Here is a 19839-nt window from a genome sequence, read left to right on the forward strand (position 1 = left end):
AAGTTCTGTTTATTTTTGCTCCGCTAGTGGAAAAAGATCCCAAAGAAGCTACACTCATTTTACAGCACAGTGGCTAGCCGGCTAGCTAGCTCACATTGATTTGCACATTCCCTTTAAAGGTGCTTCCAGCAAAATTGGTGTCCCATCTTTCTTTTCATCTTCGTCTGACAAGTTTTCATGTTTTATGTCAAAAGGTATATTTCTGAAAATTATCGTTTGCCATGTCCATTGATTATGTCGCTAGCACTACTGCAGTAACCGTTTCGAACTGGAAAGTGGAGTTTTATGTAGCAAGCACAGATGAGTGGAGAGATACACACAGTGAAATGTCCCAGTGTGGTTAAAGGAAATATCAGCACTCTTGGAACACTGCTTGTTCAATCAAATTAGTGGACCGGAACTAACTGTTGTATAATAAAGGAATAAACACTTGGGTGCATGCTGTTATAGGAAAATAATCAATGAGGCCGTGGTGTGAAGCGGATTGATGCAAAGCAGAGTTACTGTTACCATTCTGCAGTTAATAAAAATAAAAAATATACTATATTACACCCACCCAGCCAGTTGGACCACTAAAAAAATAAAGATAAGGTAAAACTTTATCATACCTTATCATATATATGCTTTATTAAAAAAAAAAAACTGGAGTACAAGCTTTTTAAAACAAGTTATGAAAATGAAAAAAATGTTTGATTTAAAAACTGAAAAGTGACCTCACAATTTCTAGCAATTTCTAGCAGTTCTATTTTTATTTTCCCTGTTGCTGATCTTAACTATCCATGATTTTACCTCCTCAGGTTGTGTCAGTCGATGTAAAAACAAAAACCGTAATGTTTCAGGATGGCTATAAGATGGAGTATAAGAAGCTCTTCATTGCAACAGGAAGCAGGTAAGAACAATTTCTCTTCATAATGCAGTAGACAAGACCTGACGTAGTGCATTTGCAGGCCTGTGTCTGTATTAAAGCATCTTATTAGGATGTATGTGGACTAAATAAAAATAAATAAATAAAGGCATACAATGGATAAATAAAGGCATTGTGGTCTCAGTGAAATGTCACTATATACACAGGCATCACTAAAAGTAATCTTCTGTGAAAGATGAACATTAACCCCTTAATTTATCATCTTATTGTTCAAGTCAGTTCAAGTCAGCCTATTATTCAGTAACTACAGTGAAAGTAATAGGGAAGGTGTGTTACGAATGTGATAAATGTAAAATGTCTGTTGGAAGTTTATGGGGTTAAAGCATCTTCTAGAGGGTTAATGTAAAAGTATGAGACAGTTAAATAACCCATAGTATTAAGTTAGGAATAATAATAGAAAATAATTATGATGTGTTCCCACTTGCCAAGTTATTAATTAAAAAGAATGTCACATATATTTTATTCAAATTTTATTTAATGTTGTAGTTATTTTCTGTTACCACTTCTGTTATAGCATCTGTGAACCATCATTCCCTCACCAGCCTCTCCTTTTTTCTCTCTCCTGAAGCACATCATGCTACAAAGAAACCACAAAAAAGTTACAATATTACTTCTGACTGTTACAAAGCACTGACACTGGAGACTCCTTCCAAAAATTGTTAAATGAACTCACAGAAAATGTCACCATATCAACAATGACACAATTTTTTATAACGTTTTGGCAACATATTAAAACAAGCGTATTAATATAAACCTGTGGTTTGATTCAGAGCTGCTGTTATAGACACTTAATCAACAACTTCTGATTAATCGGTATCAAGAATTCAACAGTGCTGTGATATAAAGATGAATAAACAACTAAAAGATGAATATCGTCCATGTTAGTGGCCCATAATATATGTGATTAAGGAAAAATAAGGATGAATATAATAAGAAATATAACAAGCATTAACATTACATAAAAATATCTAAAAAGCGAAAATATAAAAACAGCATGTTTTTGGTAAAATGTTGGAAAATGTGCCATTCATTTATTACAGTTTCTTCACTCATGATTCATAACTAGCGCAGGGACGCCATTAATCATTCTGTCCTAGTCAGAGCTCAGCCGAATCCTGAATAAATGAAAGATCTGAAATTATAGAGGGGAATCTTGGCATTCTGAAGTGTTGACATGAACAGAAAATTCTCTGATTCATGAGGAAGTCATTGCTTAGTCAGCTCTCATTCTCCCCTGCTGAACAGGCTGTGAAGGTTGTGCAGGGTTTGCTGCATTATTCCCTTCTTTACTGGATCTATTAGGTTACTCATACATATAGGAAAATACCTAAAAACAACTAGCAACAGTGTCCTATTACACAATTCCCATGGATGAGGAAATATTCTGCTTATGTCAGCATTTTAATTGCTGCATCTTGAGAATATGATCATTATCTCATTCTGGTATTATTTGAATACAAGCTGAAATGTGAATAATTATTTATGTACAACCAACACTATCAAAAATATTAGAAAAACAGATCATTCTGGGATCGCAAATGTACTGTGGGGAAAAAGGTGGTCAACGAAAGGCAAGCAGCTACATTTAAAGGGGCAGTTTGTAATTTTTAGACCTGCCAGCAAAGTGAATTGCATTTACAATGAAAACACTGTAAGTCCTTCCTCTTTCCCCCCATCCGGTGTATACCTTGAGCTACAGGGCTGAGCAAGTCTGTTGTATCTGGAGGCGGAGTTTATTTCCGGGCCAGAAAAATGTAAACAATAGCCTAAAACAGAAACACTAGCCAGATCCATTGAAAGACAATATTCTAACTCACCATTCTCAAAAAATGAAAGAACATGTCAGGGTTCTTAGGTTGATCTTCTGGGGGGAAACCGTGAAGGTTCTATGCAGAACTCGACAACAGAATACAAACAGGGATTGAATGCAAGGAGTTACTGCCAGTTGCCATGGTTACATGTGATATAGCCTTTTGAAAGACATACAGAATGCATGCAAAACCACCTCATTTTTTCAGGCCAATTTTAACCACTAATCAAATGTATTTTCACTAAAAAAAAATAAAATGTCTGAGAAGGAAATCACTTGTGTTTAAATGGCAGAGAGGATATTATGTTATGAGGATATTTCACTATTCAGACATGTCATCCTTAGTTATTATTGATAGAGTACCATCTCTGAATATTAGTAAATATTGATTAAATAATGATTCATTATAATGAATGATTATCACCTTCATCAGCGCTTTCCCTAGCTATTACAGAGTGGGCTAATTGGAAATGTGTCGTGGTGGTTACAAGTCTGAGAAGCTAGAACAACATAGCGGATCTTGTGACTGAGTTTGTAGTGTGATATTTGGCTGAAGGATTCTGGGACACGGATGTTCGTGTTGGTACGTGACAGTGCTTCCCTATCAGAAAGGATTTTAGAAGCCGAAGTATCCTTAACTATCCGATAAGCCCCTTTTCTGAGAGTGTATCCTTCAAATTGTATGATTATAATAGATTTAGAGACACTTCACCACATTTCTAACTGCACCTTTAAGCTGCATCTAGACTCTGGGCCAAAATTGTCCCAATCGTAGCTGAATCAAACTGACCCAACTGTAAGCTGAGTTTGAGCTGAGTTTGAATATTGCTATTCATTATATGTCAATATGCATGCCAGCACTGGACCATTCTTTATTTCCTAGCTGTGACTAAGGCTCTTTAATAAATTGGCAATAAAAACAAATGGAGAGCAATATTCATTTATTTTACTCAATGGCCTCTGTCTTCTCTGTAAACAAATATCTCCAGTCTGGATGAGACAGACAATTTATCTGGAATTAAAGAACAGACAGTACACCAGAAAAACAATGTAGAAAACCCATAAAATTTTTTTCACCCAAAGCAAAAACATTATTGAACTGTTTACATAATCAGGTTGAAATCATCTGTAACTTGTCTTTGCTACAACAGTGATACTTATGCAATATACCTAATATCTAATATGTATTTTAATATGTCTAATATTGTCTGTCTACAACACACCACCTTGTCACTGATTATTTTTCTGTAATGCCACACCCCTTAGTTTTTCATTCTTTACTTAACATACTATACATTATTTGAATTTGAACATAAATACATATCCAGCACAACCACAAACTATCAGATGGTACCACAAAATTGAAAAAAATTCCATAAATATTGTTCTATATATCAGATAGCATTTTGTGTATCATGTCAGTAAGCCAAAACGTGACGTGATGGTAACTGATAAACTCATTTCTCTGTCTCTCATTCTCTCTCTCTTACTCAAAGACCCAAGTCCATAAACTACAAAGGTAAAGACGTAAGCAACGTGTTTCATCTGAGAACTCCTGAGGATGCGAACAGCATAGCCAGGCTGGCCAGCAGCAAGAACGCCGTCATCGTGGGGACCTCATTTATTGGTGAGATATCACGACAAATGTTGCAGTATATCCATTAACATGATCTCATATGGTTCATGCTGGAGCTTAGTGTTTCATTCATTAAGTAACATTCTCAGAAGTGCTGACGTATGCAATATTATTTATGGCTCAGCTACATGTGTGTAAAAGTAATCTAGCTACAGATGTGTGGAATATTCTCACCGGTACCAAGGTGTATTTAAGGTGTAAATAAATATATTTTTGTCCACCCAAGTCACGTTTGGTGGTTTGGTTATCAAGCTTTCATTATTGGCCACAATTATTGGCATCACAGCTCCAGTACAAAACTAAAGAAGCTAACTTCAGATACCAAACATATCTTGGCTTATTGGCTACAATATGGGAAAATTTTATATTTTGGCCAGATTTTGTTGCTCTAATTAATGCTTACCTGTGTTCAGGTATGGAGGTCGCAGCTGCTCTTACAGATAAAGCTCACTCGGTCTCTGTGATCGGCATCGATGCGGTGCCTTTCCGTAAAGCTCTGGGGGAGAAAGTAGGGAAAGCACTGATGAAGGTGAGAACACCATCACTACCTTTATTTACTAATTTCCAGAAACAGTGCTTCCATTACTTGTTAGCTACATTAGCCTCGTTGCTCCAGTGCATAAGTAAAGAGCTAAAGCAAACAGCAGTCATACCATATGCTGGACAGATACAGAAAACACGAGCGATAAGATCTGTTTTAATAACCCAGATGGAATGTTTTGAGGGTTACAAAAACATAGTTTTCTCACTACCATTTAAAGGCACACATACAGAAGATACATTCTGTGATATTAAACATTCTCAATAGAACAACAAGCAGAACAAGGACAAGATGATATATTATGCCATATCAGGACCCAGTTCCTGAGATCTAACCCACATTGTTAGACTGGATGTAATTTCACAAAACCAATCGTTCGCCTGCAGCAGAAGCCTGAAAGTGTCTGTGTCAGCATTTCAGAATTGCCTGCAAGTGTAACATAATGCAGGACATAAATGCAGAGGGGGTTTATCAGGGCTTTTCCAAGACTCGTAAAACAGTCAATCACTGGAGAATATGGGCAGAGAGAGTTAACAGAGTGAAATTTGTAAAAACAGCACAAAACAAAGACAGGATAGAACGAAAAAGAGGAAATTAGCTCTGTCTCTGTAATCACCGCCTAAGATGACTATGTTCACAATGTAGACTGATCTATACGGCGCATTATACCACAGTCTTGTTGTGTTCTTTAATCTGATTGGTCAGAAGGCGTTTATATTAATGAGCTCGTTCTAATATGTTATCGGTTCTATTATAACATCTTATTTAGAGAGACTTGTACGGCACATAAACAGATTAAAATCATGTGTAATTGTTGATATGAAGTTTTTTCTGTAAGGAGACGTTTATTTCTAGGAAGGAGTCTCCAGTATTAGCGCTTTGTAACAGTCGGTCAGAGGTAAAGCTCTAATTTTAGGTTTTCCAAACCAAGAAAGTCTTCAGGACAGCGGAGTTTGTGTATTTAATCATGTTAACATCAACAGATTTAGACATGCAGTTTGTACAATGCTAAACTTGTAGCTATGTAAGGTAGGGTGGTGTGATGCGACTAGACGTGAAGCATCTAGTTACTTTTAGAATCCTGAAGTTGATTATTTCCTAACAACATCACTTCCAGAAGTCTTTTATTCCTCTTATACCACAACAATTTGCTAAACAATTACATTATGTTATTAATGAAAGAACAATGACAAATTGATCAATTTAATGTTGTGGAAAGTCCATGAAACATGTTACTTCTTGTTCTCATTTAAGTTATAGCTTCTATAAACAACTGTTCCTTCACAAGACTCCTTCCGTAAATGTTAAATAAACGTCTCCTTACAGAAAACTTCATCATATCAACAATTTCATTTATGTAGAGCATCTGTCGTACAAGAATTCGCTGTTGCCATAGAAACAATAATGTGTTAGAACGAGCGCGTTAATATGAAGCTGTGATTTGCCTTCCAGCCTGCAATGTTCTCATAGACAATGAAATAAACACCTTGAGACCAATCAGATTTGAGAATTCAACAGCGCTGTGGTATAAGAGCTTTTATTACTCGTTAGCTATTTCTTTAATGGCTGGAAACTTTGGACACAAAACATCTGAAGGTGATCATATGGGCCCTAAAGGTTTAGCGATTTATTATTTGGGTTTTTCTCTTGGTTAATCTATCCTGTATGCGCTGTCTTCTTGTAGCTGTTCGAGATGAACAGGGTGAAGTTCTACATGCTGAACGAGGTGTCTGAGATGAGAGGCCATCATGGACAGGTATCCAGAAAGTGAGAGAAACTCTGCTGGAGAAGGGCTCTGATGGATGGACTCTTTCTTCACCTCTCTCTGTTTCCACACCTTCCTCATTTTCTACCTTACTGTTTGTCTCTTCAGCTTTTATTCCTTCATTCTTTCTGCCTGTGTGTCTGTCTTTTAGCCTGGAGTTGTGTAAATAATGTCTAACGCTTGTCTCAGATGGAGAGTGCAACTGATAGCCCTGAAGCAAAAACCCAGCATAAACAGAATAATATTTAAAGCCTCTTGTGGGTAAATGTAGGTATTTTAGGAATAAGAGAAAATCACTGTAAGTAATGTGTTAATGTATTATTTTCTTTTTAAATATTGGATGGATTTATCTGACCTTATATAGTACTGATATATAATTTTGCGCAATGATTAAATGATAGCTATCAAAGACCTCGCTCTCTTCTCTCTCTCTTCTCTCTCTTGTTTTTCATCAGTTAAAAGAAGTAGTGCTGAAAAGCGGCAAGGTCTTAAGAGCAGACGTGTGTGTTATTGGCACAGGTGAGTCTCACTCTAACACGCATACACATTACTGCGCTGCCAGTCTCCTGGAGTTTCCTTTGTTTTTTATGTTAAATCTGCTTTAAGTCAATAAAAAGTAAGAATCGCCTTGATGTGAATCCTCAGGTGCAACTCCTGCTACTGCATTTCTCAAACAAAGTGGCTTGCACATGGACTCCAAGGGATTCATAACTGTGAACAAGGTACAAATATCATTTATATGTCTTATATTGGTAGTAGCACTTTATTTTAGACTACTGTATGGAAAATGTTATTTAATAACCCTAGGTATATCATAGGTAGAAGTGAATCTGTAACATACTTAGTATATTGCTATTTAACTACACAGTAGCTTATGTAATAATGATAAATAATACACTGAAATACACAAGTTCAATGCATTATTTATCATTTCACATTAAATTGCTCTTGAATTCTCAATTCTGTTGAGTCAGAAGGTGTTGATTTATTTTCTATAACAGCAGCTCTGGCAGTAATTCTAGCTCCAAGCCAATTCACAGGTTTATATTAATGCGCTTGTAATACATTATTGTTTCTATAGTAATGGTTAATTCACAACATATAATAACAAACAAATTTTAAAAATCTGTTATTTAACAAAGAAAAACATAATCATTCATAAAGTGAAGTTTTTTGCAAGGAGAACAGTATTTAGGAGAATTTTTGGAAGGAGTCTCCAGTGTCAGCACTGTGTAGCAGTCAGAGGTAAACCTGCAGCGTTGGTTTGCAGTTTCTTAGAAACAAGCTGCAAGTTTTTATTAACCTCAAGAGACAGTTGCCCTAATGTAAGTGATGACTATATATGGTTAATTATGGTTGTAAGTTATAATTTAATGCTGTTTTTACTTAATAATTTATTGCTGTTATTTATTTTTTTTTAAATACTTGGATTCTAGACGAAACGTCTAAACATTACTTTTGCTGCCAGGTTTATATTATTAAATCATCTAGATTTTTAGTAAATTAGGGATGTAACTGAATATGAACACATTATTCGGACTGAATGGATAATTCATTCTAAACACATACAAACACAGATACGAATAGTAGATGCAGTATTTGGGTTTTGTTGATTTTAGAAAGGTCCACAGTGCATCAGGACTGGAATCTAACCCAAAAGAACAGTCACGTGAGACTAAGCCCATCAGTGCATGAGTAATGGCATGATTGTGAAGCTTGCAGGACAATAACAGCATTCATTTACAAATAAGGGGCACACAATTCCTTTTTTTGTCTATGTGGTTTGCTTCAGACCAAAATATGGGCGTTATTCCAAAATAAACCCATATTACTACCATATTTCTGTACAAAATGGCCAAAATTTTATTTAAAAAAAATCTGGTCTAGACCATTCCCACTTCCAGTTCAATTCCAAACAGAGATACAGATAAATATTTTAGGTAAATATTTTAGATAAAAATAAAGACAATGGCACTGCATTACACCCCTATGGTAAATAAAATAAAGAGTGATGGATAAGATGTGACCTGGAATTCCACACTTTCGAAAAGTAGTGTATGTATGTATGTATGTATGTATGTATGTATGTTGTGTTACAACTGTAATGTTCCTTCACTTCTGGATTACACAGTAAACTTGATCTCAACATCTCTCTATTTTTCTCAGATGATGCAGACGAATGTGGATGGAGTGTTTGCCGGTGGAGATGTAGTGACCTTCCCACTGGCTCTCCGTGGCAATAAGAAGGTGAACATCCCTCACTGGCAGATGGCTCATGTCCACGGTAAGCACCAGGAACAAACCCGCCTCTCTTCCTCCATACTGTATATACAATGGTTGCACAGTACAGCATACTGATTTTTCCATTAAATATCTTCAGTGGACAGATTTAGTGCATATTTTTAATTATGTGTATAATTAATTCAGTCTAAAAGCAACACTGTGTCCACCGCAGGGAGGGTTGCTGCTCTGGGCATGATGGGAAAAGCCACAGATATTCGAACGGTGCCTTACTTCTGGACTGCTATGTTTGGAAAAAGCATACGCTATGCAGGTGACGAAGATTCCACGTGTAATGTGCACATAAATTGACATAATGCCTTTTTTAAGCATCTTTTCTCTTATTTTTACCCTGCTTCCACTAAATTACATTCACTCCCAACATATTGCCACTCATTTTATACAATCTTACACATTCTTAATTGTTTCTTGACAAAGGTTACGGGGATGGTTTTGATGATGTCATCATCCAGGGAGACTTGGACGAGCTGAAATTTGTGGCATTTTACACAAAGTAAGTAAATAACCACAATGTAGCATCTTTTTACACTGTACACTGTTCTACCCTCTCGATAGTTTTCCCCTATCGCACAGTGACTACCAACAAGAGAGAGAGAGAAGAGAGAGAGAGAGAGAGAGGGAGGAGGAGAGGGTGTAATTTGATTAAAGAACATTAGGATATCAGCTCACAGGGCCTGATGTATTTCTTCGGAATACACAAAAGAAAGAAAGAAAAAAACATTTTTCTAGCAAAGAGAATGTCCACTCAATCATCACACTGGAGTGACTGGGTTATTTTTTGTTTGTGTGGTTTCATATATACCTCTTATACCAAACACTCTTGAATTCTTGAATCTGATTGGTCAGAAAATTATGATTAATTTTCTGTAACTGCAACTCATCACAGCAATCACAGGCTGAAAACTGTTTGCAGCTGCTTTAACATAATACTAACAAGAACTAACTTGTTTTGCAGACATTCCACTACAGTAGGTGTAACTATAAATGGACAAAAAGTACAACACATCTTTCTTTAATAAATAAACACTGCTGTAGTATAAGACTTTGTGGTAGTAACTGTTGATCGTTGATTATTTCCTATAACAACACACCCCCAAAATGATTTAATCTTTACACAAGGTCGTGCTTTGGGATATTAATACAATTTAGGACTGAACAATATTTGGTTGTATAGTGCTTGTGTTGTATTCAGTAGACTGCATACAAATAGAGAAACAACATTGCTATGGAGTATATACCTAAATGGAGCTCATGTGCTGTTTCCGGTGCTTCCTTTGACTCCACTGTCTCTGTAGGAGTGAGGAGGTGATCGCCGTGGCCAGTATGAACTATGACCCCATTGTGTCCCGGGTTGCGGAAGTCTTCGGTTCTGGAAAGACGATTAAGAAGCGTGATGTGGAGTGAGTACATTTTTCCATCTAAACTCTGGAACTCCAGGAGCCATTGATGGGTCCAGATTTGGCTCCTTCACTTTCATAACTACACATATTTACTATTAATATCACTGTATCCATGCATTGTAAGATGTTATCCTTTATGATGTTACGTATTAAGATCCAAATAATTAGCTGAGAGTTTAGAGTCGATGACTTACACAATACCATGGCAGTCAAATGTGTACACTTGCTTTATACAGGCTCCTTTGTTCCCTTAAACACCAAATGCAGACCTGCCAGCCTCGAAGAGGAATAATGTGTAGCCCCCCGGGACACTTTATTTCCTCCTAGTGTCTACATTGTAACTAAAACAGAAGAGTGGCAGCTTTTTCTCCCCAAGTGCCTGGTGCTTATTGTAAAACTTTGTATATACACACATTCCAGTTCCTACTATCTACTTTCTACTATCAGTATATTAGAAGTATTTGTAAAGTGTTAGATTTGACAATCATTACAGGCCTATTCAATCTTTTTTTCTGTAAGACTTTCAGCATTTTTCTCTTTTGGCTGAAAAAGTGCTAAAATCTTAGGTGCCATTCTTAAAAAATATAGTTAACCCATATTCATTATATACTTGTCTAATGTTTGCGAAGAAATCAGTGCTGCGTCCTTCAAGACAGAAAGTCGAGGTGAAAGCACCAGCCAAAAGACTGCCAGATAGGAGAAGAGGGCGGGGCTTCCAGGGTGGTCAGTTATCAATGGAGGATTCAAAAACACCTATGCAACTGTCAGTCATTCCAGATTTATATGTCCATTGGTTCATCTGCTGTTTTTATTGAAAACAAAGAAGCATATTTTTGAGTATTAAGTGGCGTACTCCAACGTTACGTGTAAAGGTTGGCAGATCTGCTGATGTCAGTACTTAAATATCTGCAGAATTTTTTTAAGTAGTAAGTGAGGAATGTAAGTCTCGTCCCACTAAAAGATCACAAGTGGGGAGGTTAAGTGGTTGAGGAACATTGGCAGGACTTGGCAGTTGTGTTTCAGCTGGAGGCGGGGCTAATTTAGAAAAAAGTAAACCAGGCAGAAAAGGATCAAGCCAGATCCTGTGCAGTGGAAGTGGAATCTAGTGGAATCTACTCAAAATAAGTAGTGTATGTTTACTGCTAAGCAGTAAAATCTTAGCATAACGCAGTAAAAGCTTCCTTTGTTGTACCTAAACTGCAAGTGTAAAAATCAAACAAACAACGTTTTTTGTCTTGTTATGTCCTGTTTTCTGTTGTGCTTTCATGAAATGAAGGATGTTCACCCACGGCAAGTACGGATGCATACATCTGTGTCAATTATATAATAATACATTTACTCTATACCGCAGCACTGTTGACTTCTCGATTCTGATTGGTCAATTAATCTGTTGATTCATTTTCACTAACAGCATCACAGGTTTATATTAATGCGCTCGTTCTAATACGCTGTTGTTTCTATAGTAACAGCTCATGCACAGGGACATGTATGGTGGACGTTCCGCATAATCTGAGTCTAAAAACAAATGGGTTAAAACTGTGTTTTTATTTTTACAATGAAAAAAACGTTTAATTGTTGATATGGTGACATTGTCTATTAGGTGATGTTTATGTAACACTTATGAAAGGAGTCTCCAGGGTAACAGTCAATACATTTGTAACAGTCAATACATTTTGCAAGATAGGAAAATGTTCAGGACAGATGACTTTGCACTTTCTGGTGTCTCATGACAAGCTGCGCTTTTTTGTCTTATTAACTTCAAGATTTGGAAATAAAAGGGGTTAGTGACAGAATGACTGTTTATAGCTGTTATAACATAAGCGATAACAAAAACAAATTTGTATGCATGTATATACATAACCTTTATTTAACCAGGATAAAAAAACTCATTAAGATAAAATCTCTTTTACAAGAGTGACCTGGGCAAGAGGGCAGCAAAAAACACAACAACAATTAAAGACACAACAGTTAACACATTAAGAAAAACTCCACCCAGAATTAGTGAAAATAAATAAATAAATCGAACAGAAATAGAAAATTACATAATAATATACAATAAAAAATATCGCAAAAACAACTTCCAATATGGCTATACTCAAAGTTATTTACAAGTGGCATAAATTCAACCAATGAAGGGAGCACAGTAAGTTTTAAGTGTTCCTGTAAGCTGTTCCACATTGCTGAGGCATTAAAATTAAAACCTTTTTTCCCCAGCTCAGACCTAACACGGGGAACAACAAGTTGAATAATGTCCTTTGAGCGAAGATTGTAATGTTCGTTTTTTACAGAAATTATAGATGAGAAAATAAGTAGGTAACAAGCCACATATTGATTTATAAATGAACCAGTGTAAGCGCCATCGTAAGTTCAGAGGTGGCAGTTCAGCCTTAGCATAAAGAGAACAGCGATGAGTTAAAACCAATAAAAAAAAACATAGGGCGCTGTGAAAAAGGGTGTCCAATTCTTGTTAAATATTGCACTGGGGCATGCATATATAACATGTCTCCATAATCAAGTATGGGTAAAAATGTTGTAGACACCAAATACTTTCTGGCACTGAAAGAGAAAGAAGATTTATTTCAAAAGTGAAAACCTAATTAAGTTTAAAAACAGTATAATCAATATGTGGCTTGAATGTCAACTGGTTCTCAAGGACAATTCCCAGGTACGTATAGTTTGTAACAAGTTCAATTTCAGTGCCTTGAAAGGTTACAATATCAGTAAGGTTTGATGACCTATCTTTTATATTTGTAAAAACCATTAATTTGGTTTTATCTGTATTTAAAAACAATATAGGTTTATGTAATTATAACTGGACTAGGTTAAAAGCAGACTGTATATATTGTAATACCTGCGAGGCAAAAGAAGCAGAAGAGTAAACAATTGTATCATCGGCATAAAGATGATACTGAACATTAAGTATGTTATCACAAATATCATAACATATGGAGAATAAAATTAGACCTAAAGCTGACCCTTGAGGAACTCCCTTGACAACTGGTAACACAGAAGACTTTATGCCCTCTATCTGCACACATTGGGTTCTGTGGGAAAGATAATTAGCAAACCAACCAACAGCTTGATTGTATAACCCAATAATATGAAGCCTTTTAAACAAAATGCAGAGGTCACCTGTGTCAAAAGCCTTAGAAAGATCAAGGAAAAGTGCAGAACAAGTCTTTTTATTGTCTGTGGCTTCTATAATATCACTGGTCACTTTAATTGTAGAAGTGATAGTACTATGTTGTTTTCTATAACCAGACTGAAAATTAGACAAGACACAATTTCTTTCCAAAAATTGCTTCAATTGTTCATTTGTAAGTTTTTCTAAAAGTTTAGATAAAACACATAGTTTTGAAATAGGCCTATAATTATTCATAATTGAAGAATCCCCCCTTTAACGATAGGGAGCACATAGGCAGATTTCCAGATTTTGAGAATAGTGTTTTTAGTAAGAGTAAGGTTAAAAAGATAAGCCAAAGGTTCAGCAATAAACTTGTTTTGCAGACATTCCATAACAATAATAGTAACTACAATTTGTAACAATCATAATCTATCGGTCATTAATAAATTTAAAATTTTAATCTTTGGCAAATCGCTGTGGTATAAGAGGAATAAAACACTTTGGAACACGCTGTTACGGGAAAATACTCAATTTCGCTGTGGTAAAAGTAACTTCGCTTTGTGTTGGGCCTCATCTTCCTTTAACAGCATGCACCATCATGTTTTATTCCTTACTTATTTTTACTTTTCTTTGTTAAATCATGTATACACACAAAGTGAGTCAGTATCAAACACATGCTGACTGTGATTGTTGTTTGTTTTTGCAGGACAGGAGATATCTCATGGTTGATAGATAAAGGTTTGCAGTGAGAATCCACCAGACTTTAATTTGGAGCTGTTTAATGTCAGTGCTGCTGATTTGGGACCCTGCATGTGGGATGAGTAGCTGATGAATCTCCTGCACATTTATGTGGTGTAAATGTCAAATCTTGGCTCACATGTGGCATGAAGCTGTTTCCTGAAAACCCAAGACTCTACACAGAGCTGTGAATACACCTACACTCAACACTAACCTTAAAATAAACCAGAGCTGCTTTGTAACGAGAGAACGGTTGGGTTTCGGATGCTGATGTGACGCTGAGCTTGGCCTTTTCTGCTTGCGCACGAAGCAACTACCTGTACACAGTGTTTATAAAGGGGCAGTGAAAGGGGAACATATTTTTTTTTTGTTTTGTACATGCAACATTGTAAATAGTTCTTACCTGGAAATGCATTGTAACATTACGTGATGGTTTTGTTTCTATTAAATCTTTGCAAGTTTGTAATTCTACCAATTAGCTGACGTTAAAGATCACATACTGGCCTTTGTACAGATCTGCAGCTTTCATGTTTGTAAGACCACTTTGGTATGACGTTTGCTAGGACATCGCCTTGTTTCAGAAAAAAAAACATCTGAAATCACGCTGAATATTTAGAAATCTAGACTAATCGACTATGATCATTAGCAAACATACATCTTGCTTAAAGTCGGAGTGGCCTGAGGCCAGGTTTCAGGCTGTTTAATGGACATTTGAATGTCCCATAGGTCTTTAATATACGTGAGTCTGTTTTTTTAATAAATTATGGAGTTTGAAACCTGGCCTGTTATCACAGCAAACTAGTAGAAATATCTAATAAAATCAAATCAGTAGCTTGAACGGCCCTTTTAATGGACAAAAGCATGTTCCCTGGGCATCAGGCCCTTAATGCTGACTAACAGCTCTCTAATATAATGTACCTCTTATGGTAACTTTGGTTGCCTTGCTGGTTAATTGCACAAAAAAGTAATATAAGTACATATTTAAAGCTATACCTCTATAGTAATAATAATAATGCTAGCGATATAAAACTATAAGCTTGTATTTTCTGTTATCTTTTATTGATTGATGGATTGATTGACTGATTGATTGACTGATGAATAATTCTATTTTTAGATAGTATGCAATAATTCTGAATGCTGAACTGGTAGTTTTGACCTCCTCAAGCTCCTTTTTGTTACTAACTCAGGGATAGGAGGCTCATATAAAAGGGGTTTATGCTGTTGAAAACAAAAATAATAAATTTGTTGCTTTTAAATTCTTCAGTTTCATTCTTTCTTTCTTTCTTTCCTTTTTTTGCCTCCGTGTTTAACATGAAAATATCCATTTAAAATTGCATCACACTGTTGTTGAACTGAATTCTCGATTCTGATTGGTCAGAAGGTGCTAATTCATTATTAAATAATATAATAATTAATTATTATAACAGCACGGTGTTAATAATGTCAACTGCAAGGTAAATCTGGTGTACTGTTAATCCTCTAGTTATGATCCATTAATAATTAAATTGTTAAACCTGTATATACAGGGACTACATAATTTATTGGAGCGAAAAACAGATAAAACAACACAGGACTTATAATAAAGTTAACTGACAAGTTTTTATAGTCAGCATTTCAATAAGGAGACTCCAAGCTAACAAGGGTGGTGTTCGTAGGTATACATAACATCTTCATCTACATAAGTGCTTGATGTCACTTGATATAAACCTACATTAAACTGTTATTAAATGTTAAAGCATAAGTTGTCATCAAAAATGCTTTTGTCAATTTTAATTTCAAGCTGACATAACACTTGTGTCAAGTGACGTAAGGTTGTGTTATGACATTACGCTAGAACATCCTGAAATCTGACTTTGTAGCTCTTTGTAGCTCTGTGCACTTCTGTTACATTGGAGTCACATAATGGTCATGAAGTGATGTAGCTCATGGTTATAACAACCTTATGGCAAAGCTCTGTAATCAAGTAAAAGCAATAAGTAAATAAATAAGCAAGAAGAAATAAGTTTTAAGAGAAAATTTAAATATATTAAAGACTGGGCTTCTCTAAGATCAGATGGTAGTGAGTTCCACAGTTTTGGAGCGTAAGAAGAAAAGGCCCTATCACCCATGGTATGCTCATTAAGGGCTTATGTAGGTGTTATGTATCCCCGTGAACACCGCGCTTGAGTAAAGTGTTAGAGCTTGGAATTTATAAACTTGTAAGAATGTCAGTTGTCATGAAGGGCTTGTGTATGCATGTAAAGTGTCCTTCACAACAACCTGTGTCCATGTTTCAGGTGAATAACTCAAAACATTAATACAACCTACAGCACTTAAAGTTGTCAAAGCTCAAATACAATAATTAAAATACTTAAAAATCACATAATTTTTTTGCATTAATGAGTGAATCCATTTAACATCTCATGCTTAAAAACTTTCACTGGATTTTAATCATTTATTTCTACTGTATAGAACTATATACTGTCAAAATCTCTCTCTCTCACACACACACACACAGAGAGAGAGAGAGAGAGAGAGAGAGAGAGCTCAAATGGCTGCAGTGTTAGCAACAAACCCATTAGCGTATTAGCGTTAGCCTATAGCTGAATAAACAAACACTAATTGCTAGCTGTAGTCTCTCTGTTTTTGTTCTGCAGTTTTTGTTGTTTTCACCTTTGTCCTTGAATTACTTTAGCATTTGTGTCATTCTTTTTTAGTTTTCTTTGTAATATTAGTTAACAAATCCAAAACATCCAGTTTGGCTCTGCTTGATTAGCTAGTGTCCTTGATTAGCAGTTGTCCTGTTGTTCAAGTTACACATTCCCTCAACAAATTTACTCAATAAGTCATTAAAAATATATATTCAGTGCAGCTCTAATGCACAGTTTAAACTTAAATCTTAGCATTGTTTTCTAACTTAATTTCTGTTTCATTTATATTTTTGTGTGTGTATGTGAGTCTACAATGCTGTGCAGCCGCCATTAGGGGGCGCTGCAGCCCAGGCCTAAAGCATTGTAATAGGATATTTAACTTTTCATGTACAGCGTTCACACTTATGGACAGTCAATGTAAAGGTGCAATAGTCGATTATTTTTCTTACCAGTAATAGCTGGAAAATATGTAGAACGTAATAAAAATTATGATTTAAAGCGTGACCTCAGAAGAAAAGTGTTATGTGGCTGAAAAAATCCCTTTGGAAAACTGTGTTACGGTCCGGAAGGCATGTTTGTGTTTACATGGTTATGCCATGGCTCTAGGTGAACCACTGCTTTGTGTTCATGGGAGGGAAAAGCAGGGCAGGCTCAAAGAGTAAAAAAAAAAAAAATCATTCAAATCATTCAGCTCCACCTACTTAACCAACAGAGACCAGATCTTGACCAGTTTTGAGAAATCTTACAAATTGCACCTTTAGGTCTGTTTTTAGGAAAATATATGATGTACATAAGCTACAAATCATGAGACCATTACTGTCATTTAGTGTAAATCATTTCGGTCACTCTCTGGATTATTTGCGATTCTCAGTGCAACATGTGTCTTGTATATCATAACAAACTTTCTACACAAAATCCCAAATTAAGTAAAATAAGTAAATAAATAAATAAATAAATAAATAATGTAAGACCCAATAAACACCTTAGCTTTAAAAAAACAAAAACAAAAAAAAAAAACAACTAAAACTGAAGTTTTTATCTTCAGTAATCAACTAACTCGTAAATTTTGTTGCTATATTTTGTTCAATATTTTGTTCAAAAATTATATTTTCTATAATTCGGTCATCAACATTTAATTAAGTATTTAAACATTTAAATAAATATTTAAACATTACATATATTAGATCTGAATGTTAACAGATTATGTTTTAGATTTTTTTTTTTTTTTTTAATTTCAGGTGATGTTTTATCCATTTTTACTTTCCTATACATTTCCTATACATGGACAATCCATTCACTTTTATATAAGGGATATTTACAAAAAGCCTAACTTCACAAAGCGTTCAATTTTAAGTAATAAAAAAACCTCTTAAAATCTGAATGTTTTTATATAATTTATGAATCAAAGGGTTAAAGTAATATTATACATTTTAACAAAAGAAATTTTCCTGGAATTTGATCACACTGAGTTGGCAAACCTAATGGTCAGTTACGTATATTGCTTATTTCTAACTAATCAAGAAACAAATTCAGTCTCAAATAATGTTTTTCACATATAATTCTTGATATTCATATTTCATATCTGCATATTTTATACACAAGAAAAGAAAATCAGTAGTTCCACTCATCTGTGGTCAAGAGAGAGACAGAAAAACAGAAAGGCTAGGGAGAGATCTTAATGTTTATAGCTGCTGTAACATGATGGCTTGTTTCACAGATGTTTTACTCTGTTAAATATAACTATAAATGGATAAAAATGATGTGTGGGTCATTAACAAAGAAAAGTCTCTAACTGTTGGCAAGCTAACATACACCATGATAGAGATATAATGCACTCCAGAATGTGTAGTAATACAAAATAATAACTGGAAACCTTCTTATTTAGCATGTCACATCATTAACTTCATTAATAAAACAAACAGTTAACATCTGCATAATTGATCACTGCATAAGTGGCCATTAATTAAGCCAAAAAGATTCAACAACACAACCAGGGTAATATTATGTTTAAATGATTTACTTCATCAGCAGTTACAATACAAAAGTCACATTAATGGAGCACAGCTTTTTCAGTTCAGTATGGAAGACACTTTTCACTAAATATGAGGTTTTAATTATTTTGAAATGAAGCAAGTATAAAACTTACAAAAGCATAAGAACGAATCGCCTCTAGTATAATAAATTAGACAGCACCGGTATAAAAGAAATGAGGATTTGAAATGCATTTAGAAAACATTTTCAGAAAGTCGATAGTTTATCAGGAAAACTGATTTAATACCTAAAAAACTGGCACACAATAAACACTATGCTTAACAGTTTATTTGGTCATGATGTTATTTTATTTGTGTACCTAATAAACCAGCAACTCAGTACCATCAGTAAAATAGTTTATATTGCAGTCTTACTTTGCTTTTTCTTTATTATTGAGGAAATAATGAATAGTGATAACAGTAAGTTGATAACAGATTAATATTTCCCAGTTCCCAGATTTAGTCCCGCTGCACTGCGTGGTTTTTGCTATCAGACACGCATCTTGAATAAGAATATCCAAATCTGATGCTAAGTATCAGGACCAATACTGACCTGGATTTTTAGATTGGAGCCATTGGCGAGAAGACATGTGATGTTTGCCGATGTGCCAGGCTGCATTAAGTAAAGCCAAGTGCAGATCAAATCTAAGAAATCACCTGATATAGCCAACACTGATAGACTGCATGAATCTACAGTCTGGGCCAGAAAGAAATCAGCCCCAGCCTCACTTCTCACTTTTTCATATCATTATGTGAACAGGTGCCATGTTGTCTGATATGTAGAGACCTATAAAGCTAATGCATGGTCCGACGCTGATGAACATATGACGCCCCATCATCAGTCTGATACTATTTAAAAGTGACTTAAACATCGAACATACTTCACATTTAAGATGGAGTGATGAAATTGACCCAGAAGGATCTATTCTCCACCTATCA

At 35.2% G+C, this 19839-nt stretch overlaps 1 protein-coding gene across 3 annotated transcripts in view; it reads left to right on the forward strand.

Moving 5' to 3' along the window:
- LOC113536904 (apoptosis inducing factor mitochondria associated 3) overlaps positions 1-15496 on the forward strand; it is a 35227-nt gene extending 19731 nt beyond the window's left edge. For 2 of the 3 annotated variants that reach the window (XM_034299404.2, XM_034299405.2), the window contains exons 10-21: positions 798-889; positions 4232-4362; positions 4785-4900; positions 6597-6668; positions 7133-7196; positions 7323-7399; positions 8844-8961; positions 9133-9231; positions 9396-9471; positions 10274-10378; positions 11655-11672; positions 14209-15496. In XM_034299404.2, coding sequence (XP_034155295.1) covers positions 798-889; positions 4232-4362; positions 4785-4900; positions 6597-6668; positions 7133-7196; positions 7323-7399; positions 8844-8961; positions 9133-9231; positions 9396-9471; positions 10274-10378; positions 11655-11672; positions 14209-14251 — 1011 coding nt within the window. In that variant the 3' untranslated portion in view covers positions 14252-15496. The remainder of the gene's footprint in view (positions 1-797; positions 890-4231; positions 4363-4784; positions 4901-6596; positions 6669-7132; positions 7197-7322; positions 7400-8843; positions 8962-9132; positions 9232-9395; positions 9472-10273; positions 10379-11654; positions 11673-14208) is intronic. The other variant, XM_053229194.1, reaches the window with a different exon arrangement.
- Positions 15497-19839: the final 4343 nt, after the last annotated feature.

This window comes from Pangasianodon hypophthalmus, chromosome 24 (assembly GCF_027358585.1).
Source record: "Pangasianodon hypophthalmus isolate fPanHyp1 chromosome 24, fPanHyp1.pri, whole genome shotgun sequence".
NCBI classification, from domain to species: Eukaryota; Metazoa; Chordata; class Actinopteri; order Siluriformes; family Pangasiidae; genus Pangasianodon; species Pangasianodon hypophthalmus.